Source organism: Lissotriton vulgaris, chromosome 9, assembly GCF_964263255.1.
Source record: "Lissotriton vulgaris chromosome 9, aLisVul1.2, whole genome shotgun sequence".
NCBI lineage: Eukaryota > Metazoa > Chordata > Amphibia > Caudata > Salamandridae > Lissotriton > Lissotriton vulgaris.
Window position 1 is genome coordinate 945,051,412 of NC_141697.1, and position 17,640 is coordinate 945,069,051.

General features: G+C 41.7%; 1 protein-coding gene across 1 annotated transcript in view; it reads left to right on the plus strand.

Moving 5' to 3' along the window:
• MON1A (MON1 vesicular trafficking associated A) overlaps nt 1-17,640 on the plus strand; it is a 110,259-nt gene that overhangs the window by 52,880 nt on the left and 39,739 nt on the right. Inside the window, exon 4 of the mRNA XM_086938799.1 lies at nt 4,662-5,120. Coding sequence (XP_086794925.1) covers nt 4,662-5,120 — 459 coding nt within the window. The remainder of the gene's footprint in view (nt 1-4,661; nt 5,121-17,640) is intronic.

A 17,640-nucleotide genomic window follows, 5' to 3' on the forward strand; every position in this document is an offset into this window, starting at 1 on the left:
AAACCTTCCTTCTTTTTCATACATATGTCACCCCTAAGGTAGGCCCTGAACATCTCAAGGGCAGGGTCAAGTGTATTTAAAATGTTGAACATGTACTTTTAAGTCTTACTTGTGCTGGTAGAGAAAAACTCTTAAATTTGTTTTTCACTACTGTAGGGCCTATCTCTCCCATAGGATAGCATTGGAGCTACCGCATTACATCTTATTGAAGTAATTTCCGAATGGGAAGAGATAACTCCTTAAAGTTTGGTGTCTCTGGATTCATAATTTAAAATTGTAACTTATGGTGAAGTCGGATTTTAAAATTCTCTTGGTATTCATCTTGAAAATCGCCTTCACCCAAATCAATAGCTGGCAGATGTTTAAAGATAGCTCTTCCTTCAAACTCCAACGAATGTAACCTTAGACACCTCTCTCTTTTTGGTTTGAATCTGAATGCACCTATTGCTCCCAAATTGGTTTCAATAGGTTTATTATTGTGACATGTCAATATGGGTGAGTGTGTCTCTGCCTAGGTGATTAACCTTTACTTGGACCATAGGCTCGAGAAAAGACACTGGTGAATAAGTGTTACCTACAAGTAATAGGTGTGTGTCAAACCCAAGCTGAGCAAACACTCTATGCAGAGGAGCGTGTGTCACAGTTGAAATTTATATGGCGCTCTAGGCTTGTGTTGGAATGCACAGTGAGCTACACTGCTGGTTTGTTGAGTGTGCTGATACACAAATGCATTCCACTGTGGACACTGATTCTTTTGGGGAAACATCTACTGAGATATATATCAATTGTCTTTGTTGCAACAAGTGTTTCACCGTATCCTTTGCTGGCAAAAGAAAGAAACACTTGGAGAAAATGATACAAATATGAGAAAACACCCACGCTTTACCCTATCCACCAATTAGATAGAACCTGTCAATTGTCAATATACAAGATGACTGTTCAGGTAATAAAGAATATCCCCCATGGGTGGGTTTGCAATGAAAGGGTGGATCAATAACTTTTCGCCATCCAAACTTTGTAATAGTCCCAAACGAAAAGGGAATTCGTTGCCTAGAACTCCAAGTTTATTTTTGATTCCACTATACACAACCACCCCAAGTGAGCCAGTTCAACCAGAAGCTCAGACTCCCAAAATATCTCACTGGAATTTTCATACATAATTAACTTAATACATTCTAACACAAAATGTACACTAAAAGTAATTCCAAGTTTAAGAATCCTGGAGAAATAAAATATAGAACACGTTACAACAATAGTCAAGAAAATAGCAAATACAAATTGGGAATACTACAAATTGACTACAAATTGTCAATGTCCCTGCGAAAGAAGAGGAAAGTTGCATTTGTGGAGCAATACATTGTTAAGTCATTACACTAGCTACATTTTCTGAGTGTAGGACAAAGTTAGGAGGCATGTTTCTCCTTAGAGTTAGAAGATGAAAGTGGACAGAAAATGTTAATATCACATTTATGCCCCTTTAACCGATGGAGAAGGCTGCACCTATTTTTACCAGAAAAGCAACAGATCTGAAAATGGATGAGGGAGATGATGGAGTTCCTTAGTTCAAGGCAGGCTTTTTTGCTCGAGTTCCTTATCAAATGCACCGTACTGGAAGCCTAGTCTCGATTTTGCATGATGGACCAAAGGACACTGCAGTGTGTCCCACATAATATTGAAGAATCTGGTAAATCTACACAGATCTCACTCTTTCTCTTCTGTCTTTCTTACTCGCTGTCTCGCTCTGTTAGATTAATAGCCCTTTCTCATGAATCCCTCTTTATTTAGTTCATTCCCAGTCTTCATTCTGTCTTGTCTCTCTTACTATTTTTTTTCCCTTTTGTCTTTCTCTGCTTTCTTCTACTTCAGGTTTTTGTCTAGTTTTTTTTATCTTTCTTTGCTTTCATGTCTCTTTCTTCCTCACTGTTTTTTGTCTTGTACCCTTTTTTCCTCCCACTCTTTTATTCCACTTTTACTCTCTCGCTTCTCTTTCTGCTGACTCACCTTGTTTCTCATAGGCTGGGTTGCTTTCTCTTGCTCTGTTTATCAGTTCAGATACGCCTAGGTCAAAGGTACTCCTGTGAGCCTTTGTAGAATGCACCGCCCTAGCCTCGTTCTATATCTCTGGGTGTGTTTATATACACAAATATGCAATACAAGAAGAAATGATTGTTAAGCTAGTTTGCACAAGAGTTCTTAATTTGTGTAAACATGAGGGGCTTGGGGTCAGTTTCTAACAGTAAACCCTAGAACCTACTGCATGTGGTGGAATCAAACCTAACCAATCCCTTAATTAGTAATTTTACCATTACTAGTGTAGCTTTTAGTTTACAATTTTAACTTCTGGAAACATCCAGGTTCTTTGACAGACAGGTGATCTAGGCTTTTGGGTCCCTGATTCTACCAGTCTCTTGAAATTGCTAACCATGTTTTGCATGGCATACATTTTTTTGTTTGTATAAATGTATCTTGAGGACTGTGAGAAAAGGATCTGTAAGTGTTATATCGCTTATGCCCATGATTGTTTTTCTGCCATTAGAGTCTAGGGCTTTTCCATCTCCATCTGATGTGTCCTAATTGCTTACATATTCTTATTCATGGAAGAAGTACTAATAAAAAAACGCTGGAGAAGTATCATAAAGCTGCTCCAAACTCTACACCGAGATTACATGTGCCAGCCACCGGCGAGGACTCCTACTCCTCAGTCTACTTACAACATAGCCATGCTCCTTTAGGGTGTATTTTACCCACCTCACCATGCTGCATCACAGCTCAAACACACGGGCACACCACATGTCAGTCAGTAATCCATGTAACCATATAAGCATCCAGCTAATCATCATCCACAGCAAGCACTGTTGAGACTCCCAAAGTCCTCTGCTATCCAATGCATATTGAGAGGTTTTACATATGTCTATGTAAGTATTGACAACCCCACAAATAATTACATCAGTGCCCGTTAAGGAAACCTGGCTCTTTCTGTGACATATACCAACATCCATGATGTCCTGATCTTGCAAGGCTACAGCATCCAAGACAATGTCTGGAGAAATCGACATGGAGAAAGGGATCATAGACATCTACAAAACTTCATGATCGGTATACCTCAGCAGCAACCTGTGCGCAACACTTTCAAACTACAGTCCTTGTCACCTTTCTCTGCCACAGAAGCTGTCAAGTTTTGTATCATTTCATAGATAACCCAGACGAACTCCACATGAGAACCATGACGACAGATCTCATACAAGTAGCTTATAATAGTTGTGCTAATATATTCTACCTTGGCCATTCCACACTCAATGGTAATTCTTCCATAAAGGTCTTGTAGGGGGCCTTTTTTGATGTACTGGCCGCTGCTGACATCACACAGCTTCTTAGTCCACCAACTCAAGGCAAGGTAACACTCTGGAGCTCATCAGTAAATCCCTGAAATTGATACCTGCAACCCCCAACTGCACCTCAACAGGATTGCCTCCGTAAAAGTGTCCTGTTCCTCTCCAACCTATTTTGCATAGGAACTTATGAAAACTATAATGATCAGATCCTTGGTGAATTTTCCTCAGGCCCTCGTCCTTGGAGGCCTAAGAGGCTTGGATGTCTCATCCAATCACAACACCGATGTTTAGATCCTCCTACAGGTCTTCAGAAACTCCTTCTAGCTGATGGCAGACACCCATTCCCCACTCAATAAGTACTTCATGAAAGCCAAACCTGCTGCACCCTGGAACAGCCAGAATCTCATTGACTGAAAACCTGTCATCAGAGACCAGGAAAATAAATCAAGATGTGCACATCTGCAAGAGGACCTCACCTCCTTGGCATAACTCCATCTCTCCTGTACTGCTCAAGTGAATGCTAGCTACTGCAACAAGCATTATCAGCGAGGCCTCCCAAAAAAGCAATGCAGAACGTACAGACAATCCACAATGCCTAACAGCAACCTTGGCAAACGTTTTATACTAGAACAATGGGCCAACATGGATTAATTTAACAGAAACACACATTTTTATGACATGCTGCATTTCAAAAAAGATTAAAAGCACATCATAAAGCAGTAGGACTTAGTACGTAAATACTGTTTTATTCTTAGTAAAATGTGATTGGACAGGCATGTGAAGTTTGATTAGTGCTCAGTGTTCAAAGTGATCATATGATGTGAGGCGAGACAAGCAATTGGGAGCCAGTATTTTCTATTGATAAAATAGTGTATAATGTGGTAACAAAGAGCCTAGTCTGGAGGTTTTGGTGTGGATGACAGACCTTGGCACCATCACCTCCTCTCTGTTTTGTCTCTTACTTTTTTGTCTCTGGCTTTGCAGTTCCACTGCTCTCTATCTTCACATCTATTAATTAATATTGCCTGGCCTTTGTTTTCCATGTAGTTGTTTTGTTCCTTATTTTTATGTTGCCCCAAATCTTTCGACGCCTTCCTGTTGTATCCTCTTCCTTGGGTGACTTTTTCAATTCTCTTACTGTTGTGTCTCTTAAGTCTTTTACATATTAAATCACAGCACTCCTCCAATCTCCTTGTGTTTTCGCTGATTATTTGTTAACCTTTTTGTTTCTTCCCTTTCCCACTCCCTTCACACATCTAACTTTTCACTTTCTGTTTTGTGCTTTTGATCAGTTAATTGAAGCATTCCCCTGTGTTGTTTGCATTGTAGGTGCTGGGCAGGATGGGACCATGTTCGCTCACACAAAATCCTATGAAGACCTAACCGCAGATGATGAAGGCTCAGCAGTGGAGAACCTGTCTCAGGAAGGGGAACAGAAGAGAGCAAACTTCACCAACATGCGACAGATCAGCAAGGACTTCAGTGAGCTGAGCACCCAGCTTACTGGCGTACCTGTGGATATGGAGGAGGAGTTGTGGGAATGCTCTGAAAATCAGCTGGAGTTTCCTTCACAAAATGCCCGTCGACACTCGGAAAAGGAAGAGGAGGATATGACCATGGAGGCCTGGCGCCTGCACCAGAAGCATGTCTTTGTACTGAGTGAGGCAGGCAAACCGGTCTATTCCCGCTATGGCTCTGAGGAGTCGCTCTCCAGCACCATTGGTGTAATGATGGCTTTGGTCTCCTTCTTGGAAGCAGAAAAGAATGCAATCAGGTCCATTCATGCAGGTAAAATTAATTTGCTTGATAGCACATTAGCCGGTTGTGTAACAAAGAGGTCATGTAGGTAAGAGTTGAATGCTTTATTAGAGGCCCAGAGCGCTGGACAATAGAACCTTAGCTGACACTAAGTATAAATAGAGAACGACAACTGTTTGTATGCAAATAGGACGTGGACACAGAAACTCATGGGAAACTTAGTAATGAAGATGAAACAATAGGACACCCATCACAAGACATTTGCACAAAGGAAAGACCCAAGGGACCACACATCTCCCTCTTTTGCATAGAAAGCAAATTTTTCTGTTTACAAAAAAGGAATGTAAAATATTTAAGTGAACACACAAATATCAAACGCTTTTGACAATTATGCTACTTCTTACCTCCTCATCCACATGCGTTTTCAATGGATTCCGATGTAATGCAGAGGAAGAACAACTTGATTCTCAAGAAGAACAAGGTGCATGCTTTCCAATTCCACAGTCTTCCTCCAATTCCACAGTCTTCCTAGACATCCTAAAAGGCGTTACAACCATCCAAAGATTTGTTACCCACAACGGGGTCAAATTGTTCAAACTCTCACCATCTAACTTCACAGAAAAGTTTGACCTGGCTAACACATTACTTAGACTCAAGTACCTGGAGAAGCCCTTTCCCACCTAATAGGTTTATTAATCCTAATACAATCTCTAGCATTAATCTTGGATTCCCTAGTCCCAAATTTTGTATCCTACCAATATTTAGTTTTATATTGCATGGACTTATCTTTTTTAGTCATTCTCTCATGCACATTGCTCAGAACTTTCCATGCATGATATTTAGATAACTAACTGGGGTTTAGATCAAAAGAAGGAATACAGTTCCTCAGCAGCACAAAGGGGACAAATCCTGTGAAAAATTGTGGGTTTAGACAATAACTTCACATTTTGTCCTGCAACATATTTTTAACATCCTTGCCATAGCAGACTGTACACCCTCACTTAAAATACAGTTCACACTGTCTTTCAGACCATTTGAAGGTGGTGTGTAAAGTGGTATACATGTATGCACATTAGCAAGCTTAGCGAAAAGCATTTTCATTTTGGATGAAGTAAATTGTATTCCATTCTCAGAGATTACAGATGATGGGGGGGCTTCACTATAAAACCACTCTTTAAAAAAAACTCAAAACCACTTCTGTAAAACAACTTCTGTAGTGCCACTTGGAGAAGTAGTCAATTAGCAGAATAATGTGCATCACTTCTTCCCTCACACCATCGCAGGATGGTCCCATAAAATCGAGTCCTAACAGTTTCCACAGTCTATTGGAACACGGTGCATTATTCAAAGGTTTGCGTCTCAACTTCAGAGACTAATCTGAGCATGAACAATGTGCACAATCCTTGACAAAACAAAAAAATGTATAATCCATGTAAAACCACCAGAACAAGGATCTGACCAACTTCTTGGTAGATGTGTCTCCTAAATGACTTTTGTGGGTCACCTTGATTGTTTTCACTCTTATCCTCAGGAGGTACATATATGTGTCCTCTAAAAATCAGATTACCCTCAACTGCCAGTTCATCCTTGACTGCCCCTCTATAATAAATAACCATGTTGGTTTTACTGTCAGTCAGAAATCACCCCTCTTATCCACCCCTCTTCACTACCTTCCTCCTTCACTGGAGGCACGGTATCTGAAACAGGCACTACTGTACAATGTTTCATACTGGCATGCTCGTGGACTGCCAGCAAATTGCCTCGTAATCTGGCAATCAATCAATTCTTAGTTGTCCTTGCCTTAGATGAATTCTGTGTTGACATTGCCTTCATGCATACATCTGGAAGTTTTCATTAAATGGAGCAAATGCTGGACCTTTAACAGTCCTATCTCATAACTTTCAAAAATCTTGCATCATTTCCTGCAACCATTCAAATGTGATACTTTTTTTTAATGAAAACAAACATTGATAAAGTAACTGTATAAAACCCATAAACCAGTTGGGCGTAATACTCAAATAAACACAGAAAGTCAGATCTTTGTGCCCTGATAGTGGGTGCCGGTTCTTCTCATATGACTCTTAGAAGGGACTGTTCAAATTGTATCCCACTCTCAGATGTTGTATGCCCTAGAGACACTGCTTAATTGCATACAAACATAAAGTTGTTATTTGCAGGGTCATGCCTCTGTCTTTATGAATTCCCAATACGTTTGCTATTATTATAATTCTTTAAATACAGTGCAGAAATTAAAATGACATCCTGGAAGGCAGAAATCTCTTCTGTGTTCCTGTACAAGTTACCCATAAACCTCTGCAACATGAAAACAGCCAGACCAATATGCATGGTCAGGTAAAAATCTTCACCATCTGAGGTAATAAACCTAGTTAAATGTTCAAAACTGTGAGTTAAATCGGGTGATCAGCAGCACGAAGATTGAGCATAGTAAAATACTTACTTTTTCCCATTGCAGCACGTCGTTTTGGATTCTTGGGATTTTTTGGTGACATTCTACCAGAATGTGTTAATCTAAAGGTCAACAGAGGCACGCAGTATCAAATTGACTGATTTTTTTTTAAGGGCAATAGGCAAGACCTATTGAGATTATTCCACCTGATCAAACAAACCTTCCCTGTACATTTATTTTAGCATTCAAGAGAGTTCCTTAAGAGAATATTTCTTAACTTGTGTTTCACTGAAACAGCATTATTTTTATCTTGACCTCTTGCGCAAAATATTGGACTTTTGTCCTAACTATACTGATGTAGAACTTGAGATAAATCATCACTCTCCTCTGACGTACTATAAATATGCACTGCAATACTTTGTTTGATAGCCTTTGATGAAGTGTGATTAACACCATTACATAATGAGTGTATCACTAGTTGCAGATGGTAAAAAGACAGCAGAAATTGCCCAGAACGGATAATACATTTGGCTGCACAAAATAGGTTTACTAGGAAAGTTCATGTTGCAGAAAAAAAGCAGCTGACTAGAAGTTTGCTGTAAGTAAAATGTGTCAGTCTTTTGGTACTCAAACAGTTAATGGAAGAAAAGGAAATCCATTGACAAGTTACTGAAACAAAATTTGCAACACACCTGCCCCAAGCTTTATATTGATAGCATAGAGAGGAACGTCTAGGTGATTGTACTCACAAACTTCTGGTCTTAGATTAGCAGCAAGATGACGGTGTTGCTTAGCAGTTTGTCAATGTCAAATGTTCTTGTAAAGTGCACATCTCACATGGAGGTCTCATGGCGCTAGGCAACAACAACAGCAATACGGACAGCAACAAGAACACTAAAGGCAAGCTTACTGAGGGAAAAGCCAAATTTTCAGCTTTCTACGAAAATACCCGAGGTCGACTATGGACGAGAGGTGTAATGGTAGTTGATTCCATAGCATAGGGGCCAGGGAAGAAAATGATCGGCTGCCATTACGAGAAGTCGAATGCAAGGCTGAACAAGGTACGATTTGGTCCCGGACCTTAAGGATCTTCCCGGTGTTTACCATTGACGTTTTTTTGCTAGTTATTTTGGGCCAGTGTCATACATTGTCCTGTGTGTGAGACTTAAGATTTTGAAATGGCCTCTGTGTCGTACCAGAAGCCAATTGAGAGTTTTGAGGTTTGGGGCAGACGGGGATCTAGGGGGAAGATTAAGAATAAGTCTGGCTGCGGTATTTTGAAGAATCTGAAGTTTGGAAAGCAGATCCTCATGGAGTGCCACGACCAAGGCGGTCCCATAGTCAAGTCAGCTGATAACAAGACCCTGCACCAAAGGTTTCCTAGCTTCAATGCGTAGCCATTTGAAGATTCTGCAGAGATTACGCATGATCCCATAGCAGACACCAAGAACCTGGTTAACATGGGTTTTCATGGACAATAGACTGTCAATGGTAATTCCCAGGTTACATACTGCTAACTTAGGGGAAGGACATGGGCCTAAATCCAAATTCCACCAGTCTTGTGCCCAGAATCCTCTGCTCTACCAAACAGGATGATCTCAGTCTTGCTGTCATTTAGTTGCAATTTGTTTCTACTCCTCCAGTTGTTTATCTGGACCATACATTTTTTGAAACGAGATTGCGTACCACACGCTCACGGCATAAACATCATCTAGATGTTTTCTCCTTATTAGTGGATGGTGAAATTGACATTCTCGCCCTCTCAGAGACTTGGCTTGGCACAGCATCTATGCCAGACATTCTAGCTGCCCTACCTCGTGAGTACGATGCGGTATGGCATAATCGCCTATATGACTGTAGGGGTGGGGGTGTGGCGTTGCTGTTTAAAAAGAGCCTGACAGTGAAACAGATCATAGCGGAAAACTGCGCAGGAGCAGAGTTGTTGGGGATTAAAATTTCACTTAAATCCTCCTGCTTTGTAATACTGGTAGCTTATCGTCCACCGCAGAGCTCACCGGATTTCAATGACAGTTTCTTTGAACTGCTGACGGATTTGGCCTCACGATACAAATCCCTGCTGGTGGTAGGGGATTTTAACTACCACTGGGACAAGCTACCTAGAGACGCCACCGAGTTGGAGTTTGAAGCTAATCTTTCAGTGCTAAACCTCCAACAGCTGGTGGTGGGCCCCACCCATGTGAAGGGCCACACGCTAGACCTGGTATGGTCTTCTATGCCTAATACTACGATTACCGAGATCAGCCCCTGCATCTGGTCGGACCATTCTATGATCAGATGCTGGGTTCCGGGTGACCCCGTTCGGGCTGCATCTCATCAGGCACGGAGGAAAGTCCGGCTCTGGAATAAGGTTGAGGCTGACTCTTTAATAGCCGCCCTGTCCTCAGCCGCCCCTCCCACACTGAGTGGCATAAATTTAGATAACGATGCCACCGCGCTTATGTCCTGGCTGCTCGCCGCTCTTGATCAACTGGCTCCTGAGCAGATAGAGAGGACCAGATCCAAAGAGAAGGGAGCACCATGGTTCGATGCCTCACTGAAAGAGAAAAAGCAAGCTCTTCGGAAGGCTGAGAGAATGTGGAGACTTAATTATGGTCAAACGGAGGCAGAAACCTTTAAAACTCTGCTGGCGAAATATAAGGCAGACATTCTGGAGAGAAAGTCAGCCTTCTACGAGGGAAGAATTAGAGAAGCAACTAATTTACAGCGAGAAACCTTTGTCATCCTAAGAGAGCTCACGCAACAGAAAGGGATAATTTCTGTGAATGATCAGCCAGATTGTGATTCATTCCAAACTTTTTTCCTCCAGAAGGTACAGGATATCATTACTGATATCAACGCAAGCTTAGTTACCCCCACTTTGTCCACACTAGGGGCTCAGGTGCCGCCTATGATGCTAAGCATCTTTCCTCCTATCGACGACACACGCCTCGAGGAACTTGTTGGACAGACCAAATCTGGCTCCACTATAGACCCATGCCCCCCAAGAATTTTTAAAATGGCATTGCCAGGCTTCCAGCCCCAGGTGTTGAGTTTACTTAATAACTCACTGGAAACAGGGTATCTTCCTGTCCAGTTGAAGGAAGCTAGGGTCTCCCCACTGTTGGAAAAAGCTGGTACTGACTCGAAGGCCTTGAAAAATTATAGACCCATCTCGCAGCTTCCTTTCCTGAGTAAGCTTTTGTAGAAGCACGTCCTAGGCACTTTGTCTGGCTATTTGGAGGAACACCATCTCCTTCACGCCAGGCAAGCAGGTTTCCGATCCCAACATAGCACGGAACTAGTAATGGCCGCGGTCACCGACGAACTGAGAGTCAGGGCAGACAATAAGCAGCCGTGCGCCTTGATTCTCTGTCGGCGGCTTTCAATACGGTCAGCCACACCATCTTGCTGGACCGTATCGCGAAGCTGGGGATCACTGGCCAAGTGCTAAAGTGGCTGGAGTCTTTTCTATCAGGTCGTACTCAAAGGGTACAGCTGGGTGATCAGCTATCGGGGATTAGTGATGTAACATGGGGTGTGCCCCAGGGGTCCGCACTATCCCCCCTGCTGTTCAATATCTATCTGCAGCCGCTGGTTGAGGAGCTCATGAGCCCGAACTGCGAAGTTTTTAACTACGCAGATGATACCCAGCTACTGGTTCAGCTGGAAGACACCATTGAGGCACAGGAATCAGTGAGGAATCTGCTTAGCTTCACGGTCAACTGGATGACCAACAATCTGTTGAAAGTGAATGCCGAAAAAACAGAGGTGCTGGTCCTCAGTAACCTAGGGAACACCTGGAATGACCTATACTGGCCCACAGAGTTAGGTTCTACTCCCCCTCCTGGTAAGGTGGTAAAAAGTCTGGGTCTGAGGATTGATGCAGACCTCTCGATGGCCTCCCAAGTCGCAGCCGTGGTTGGCTCTTGCACGGGTGTACTGAGGCAATTGCGGAAATTGGTACCCATCTTATCAGCCTCTACCCTGCAATCGAATGTATCTGCCACAGTCATTTCAAGACTGGATTACGGCAATGCACTATACCTCGGCTTGCCACAGAAGCTGTTGAGGAAGCTGCAGGTGGTGCAGAACGATGCCGCAAGGCTGATCCACTCCCTGCCTAGAAACTCTCACGCCACCCCCCTGCTCCAAAAGTTGCACTGGCTACTGGTTATGTACAGAGTCCAATTCAAATGTCTCTGTGTGGCCCACAAGGCTCTCTTTGGTAAAGCACCAGAGTACATAAAACAACGTCTCATGAGATACGTTCCTGGTAGACCTCTGCGCTCAGGGAAGACCTCTAATCTGATTCAACCAACATTCAAGCTAAAAACCAGAGGAGGCAGAGCTCTGTCTGTTCTTCTCCCACAGTTGTGGAATGCACTTCCGACTACTCTGAAGGAAGAATTTCAGTTACTGCCCTTCAGAAAGAAATTAAAAACCCATTTATTTAAAAGGGCGATGACTTCAGCATAGTCGATGGGTAGCCTGACGGATTTGGGTTAACAGTGTGTAGTGTTGTTCTGTTTCTAAGCGCTTAGAGACTGGCGGTGATAGGCGCTATACAAATAAGCAATAACATAACATAACAGTTGAGGATTATGTTGGCTGTATAGAGCATGGCAACACAGCTTGGTTGCACAACACATCACTAGGCACCTTAGATGTGAAGTCTGCAGATGGTATTGTAATGGTTGATGCTCTGCGGTCTCAGATAACATCATTTCGATAAATTCTGAGACCCTAGAATCAGCACAGGATGCTCGACCATCTAGGATGTAGTTGCTGAAGTTTGTGGTCACTGGGGGCTCTCAAAAAGTTCTTGTTGCCAAAATGTGAAAGAAAGAAGTCGTGCTGATTAAAGTTAATCTTTTCAGAGCCCCAAAGCACATTAGCAGAAGTCCTCCTCCTACAATTTTCAAACAGGTCTAGAACATATGCCGGCACTGAATCCACAACCAAGAGCAGTGGTTGTAGGCCCTGGGACGCTCGACCATCAAGATGCCTACATAGCAACATAAGGAACTTTTGGAGAGGAAGATGAGACAGTAGGACACACCAGAAAGGCAAACACTACAACACATGTTTTATAGCACCCTTTGGTGGCGCATTCGATGTAAAGGGGATTATCAAATTGCTTAGGGTTCACATTGCATCGAGCAGGACATTGGTTTAATTATTTCTAGTGGTCGCAAGTTTCTTGAGATTGTACTTAACCTTCTCTCATTCAAGGTGACCAAAGATGGTGTTGTGGCTGAGTCCATTGAGGCTACAACTTGAAATGGAATTACTTCTGACAAATGTCTTCAACTATTGGATTCTCATGTGGTAATTCAAAGTTCGGGGGAAGCTGTAGAGTTGTGTCCTCGTTAATGACTATGGCGCAGGTGACCAGCGTTCTGATCTAGCATCTCCACTTTGTTGTATTGTTTGATGATCCCCAGAAAGTCTCTACTTGTTCAATAGTTTCATTATCCGCCCATGGTGAGAACACTTACAGTTGACCTGATACCGTTAGTAGGATCTGTATAACAACTGGAGACTTAGATTTGCATTTATGTGGTCAAGAAGGGTAACATGTCTCCCACAGTGACTCCACTTGCCATTGGTTAAATTAAATAAAGTTACTCTCCTGGTGACATTTGTTATCTGGTGATTTTTCCCTAAATGTATTTCCTTAGACAGCAGTCTGGATAGAAAGAGACAGCTGACAAAGTTTAGTGATGAACACATTGTGGTAGATTTAAGGGTTTTCTCCTGTAGTATTCAAAGTCAAACCAGGAGGTCTGCAGCAGAATGCTTACAATTTCCTATACTATTATTCCAGATTTTTGCTAAAGGGGAGCCAGAGCCAACCATTTTACTGAGTCTTGCCTGCTATAAGCCCCCTCAATGTCCTTAATGATGCATTTAATTGTGTTAAGCATCTTTCTGCTTTACTCAAAACCGAGTTCCCTGCCTATAACTAATGGCTGTAAAATTATGTCTCACTAATGAGCTTTTTTGCATCACTTGTATTGCAAGGGTTTCTTTCCAAGATTGAGTGTGTGTGTGTACCGTGCCCCTTTGGTGCTTCCTATTTGTATTAACCCTGTCTCTTTGTTTCAGTTGTTCTACAGAGAGACTCAGTGAGAACTCTGTCAGGTTCAGCTATACCTCCAAGTCAAAGTATTTAGGAAGTAGGGTTAGGTCTTGGTCCACACTTGCAAAATTACCTAAGCAGAACCACCTCCAGTTAAACCTTTGAACAGCCTTTGTGAAAGGAGCTTCCCGCATTGCATCCAAAATTATGAAAGACTTAGTTATGTTACTCATTTTGATTGCTTTGTTGTTTGACACATTTGCTCAAGGAGTGTTGTATTGGAAGTTGAAAGAGGGTCATGAATGGTTTTGAGAGACCCGTGGCTGGCTGTTTCAAGGCCCTTTGAGCTGATGGGCCTGTAATTAACCATTCTTTTCACTGCAGCGTGGAGTGCCACAAAGCTCGCGGCTCACACCCTCTTTGTGATAGAAGTAACATGCCATCAAGGGATCTTTTAGAACGTATGGTGGATTGCTTTATTAGTATTTGAATGCTGACCATGATCCAGACACCAGACGTCTAAAGACTGCATCACGGCTGATTTAAGAAAAAATATTTATTGCACAATAATGTCACACAAAGAGGTGATGAATTATGTAGCAGCGGGATCTGCAATGAAAGGGATTCGTCTATGCACTGAGATACAATGTCATGGACCAGTGTGCCTTTTGCCAAGTTAAAAAGGCCCTGCATTGGATTATCATTGTAGCTTTCACAATTTGTAGCCGAAAATTGAAGATGAATGCAGCGAAATCTAGCTTGTTTACACTGCATTTGAAACATTGACAAAAGGCAACAAAAAGATGTGCACCAATTGATTAATGAATATTTCATCTGTCACTGGTCAAGCCAAAAGTCTTGAACAAGAGTGTGATCATTAGCGTTTAGCAGAAGCTCAGGATATCTGTCCTTGTACAGTCTTGTGTCTGTAGCTGGAAATGTTCCAAGAGGTTGATAGCCATTATGTATTTGAGCCAGTATTTACTGCTAGGTTGTTTGAGTCTCGGCATTCCCCAGCATCCTACCTAGGGTCCAATTCAGTGTCAAGCTGTTGATAGGAGTTTGTTTACCTGAACTTTTGCAAGACCTGTTGACTGTGGTGTTTTGAGGTCTTAGACTTCAGCTTTACAAATGCATTCCATGGGATAAATGTGTCCCTAGGCCCACAAGTTAAATTGTTTTATTGCACTAAGCATGCAAGCCCTGTGAAGTTCTTTAATATTGTATCTCTCAGCAGTAAGGGGCTAGAGAATTCTGGTTTTCTTCATTAGTCATTTTGTTGTGTTTTGTGTATAGTATATGTTCATACTTTGCTTTTATTGGGTTTAGGAAAGATTGGACTGAAGTGTCTTCCGGTATTCTAATGCCTTAAACGACATCACAACCTGAGGTTAATTTTGGGCTGTTAAGCTGCATTACCATTTGGAATCTAGTGCTAAAAAGAGATATTTGGCTATTTCAGTTGTTGGTCCCATATTTCTGTTACCCTAGGACATCAATGTAAACTACTTTAGTTCAAAACAGTAGGAGGCCTGTAACTTCTGATTTCCTGGTACCTCAAGATTTCAGTTTTCACAGGGTGAAACTAAGTAAGTCAACTTCTGAGCACACTTAGTGAATATTCTTCGATGCACATAGGTGTGAGGAGGGGAATGTGACCCGGTTGACAACCCGAATGTTGTTGATCAGGATCCTGCTGTTTGGGAATCCATAAAGGCATTCACTGTGCTTCTATTCATTGTCAATTTGTTGTATAGAATATAGATTTCTCTCTTTTGTACATGCATATGACTGTTACTATAACCAACAAGTGATATGGCCGTACATGATTTTTGAAACACTTATTTGGTTCCACCTGTTCTAATTCACTTCACCAATTGGACTGACCAAGGAATGTGGGGTATCTTGTTTTTATTCGCCTTGTTCTTGGGTCTGACCCATGACTTTTTATGTTATTTCACTGATGATGCTCTTCTCTTGTTTGTGACATCGTCTGGATTTTCTTTCTTAAACTCTTCTGTAGTGTACTGGGAGTATCTGCCACTCTGAATTTTACCGAGTTCCTCCAAAAGACATATCTTTCTTATGGTAGGCCATTATTCCCCTGTCAAGTTCTGCTTGGAAAGCAGCTTGTAGCTCTCCCATTGTATGTAGGGCAACTATTTTGATAATCTACTACTTTCTCAATCATCTCTGTCTAGTTCTGTGTCTCTGGTGTGGTCTTTTTCTGTCTCAATCTTCACCTGCTTGCAAATAAGGGATCTATCCGGGTTCAATAGCAACCATATGTTACCATCAGCACAATGACACACAGCCTTTTGATAAATATTGTTTCTTTATTTTAAACAATTAATATAACCACAAAAAATGCAGCACACTATTGCATATCTTGCATTTCAATGTATACTTACATCTTCGATAGTGTGATTCATTCTGATAATTTAATAATGGTTATAATTGACAGACTGATTGTTTTGATTATATACTCAGTATTTCTTAATGTGAGGATCCGAGTAGCACTTTAATTCTAAATTTTTTCAGACCAAACTATTTTTATTTGCATAGTAGTTCTAAATTTACTCAAATTAGGGATGAGCTGTAATTTTTTTTCTAATATACCTGTGCTGGCTGCAGAAATAGCTGTGCTTTGCAATCTCAGGCGGTAGCACAACACAGACAGTGCATATCAGGTCCATATTCTCCATGCTTCTTAGGGCAAAAGGCGGAGTTGGGGGGATTTGAAGTTTAATTTCTTGTTTCAAGGCTCATAAAAACGGATGCATCTCCCAGTTGGGTATATTCGTTATGATGTCGCCGACTTGGAGGTTGAATCCCATATCCATGAAATTCTATTAAGATAAAAACAGTAGGTGGCCTGAGGACTTTTTTGTGGTGAATGATCGGGATAGTAGGAAGCTGTCACTACTTTAAAAATGTTCAAGTAAAAGCATTAACTCTTTTTGCAAAGTCCCCCTACAGGATCATTAAAAAAACATATTGTGAAATGTCACTGTGACAAAATAAGACCAATTCAACATTTAGAAGAGTCCACATTGTAAGGCCCTGCATGTGCAGAGGACTTTCTCTTTTATTGAACATGAAATAACATGACAGTAACTGCCTAAACACTGAGTGTGTGGAGGGTGTGTTCCTAGGTGTTAAGCGAGCTCCAAATGGCAACTCTTGTCAACAAGCATCTTTTTAACATGAATAGAAGCCATTGTTAAACTATTTCCACTTGATACCATATTTTTTTCCATTGTCAAACTTGAGTCTGATGCCCTGAGTTATCAACAGTGTGCAGAAGGATATTAACTCCCATGATCTGCAAACCTGCCTTATCTCACTAACACTATGGCCCCCTCTGCCATCTCAGCCACAGCCAGACATTGCCTAACTCCCAAAGCTTAGGCCCTCCTTCCTGACTTCTTCAAAACAAAAACCACACCTCACGTAGGAAGCTGCCCCATCACTGTAAGTGCATTCTGTAAGTTCCTCTCATTTGGCTAGATGCAACACTATTACTGTGTCTCTTGTTGGCCTTGCCCTACAAACCTTTCTGATGGGAAATGTATAGGAGTGGGGGGCTGTCTACTCATTTTCTGCTTTGCCCACTTCGTGAGGGTGGTGGGATGACCACTAACCAAGTGATGATTTATGACTGTACATTTTAATGAGAACTCCATGTGGCGTTAATACATTACAATACTGCCTGTTGTAAGTGAAGACCAAGAGGTGACTTCCTGCCCTAACTCTCCCAGCATTTTAGAAAGCTTTCTAGGTCAGCAGGTGACATTCTGATATTGTGCTATGTGATTCTAATTGTCTACATTTGTTACCCCACCATGTCATTAACATTTGCTTCCTATCTTGATGTCTTGGAGATTTAAAAACATAGACCCACCAATGCTCATCTTACCTCTGTTGTTTTTCTGCTCATTAGATCTCATTGTATTAGAATTTCCCTTTTGTGCCATTTTTATTTCCAAGCAACCTTCCTTTACAACTCTTGTCTTTTTCCTTGCACTGTTTACTTTATATCTTGCATTTCTGTTGCCGAT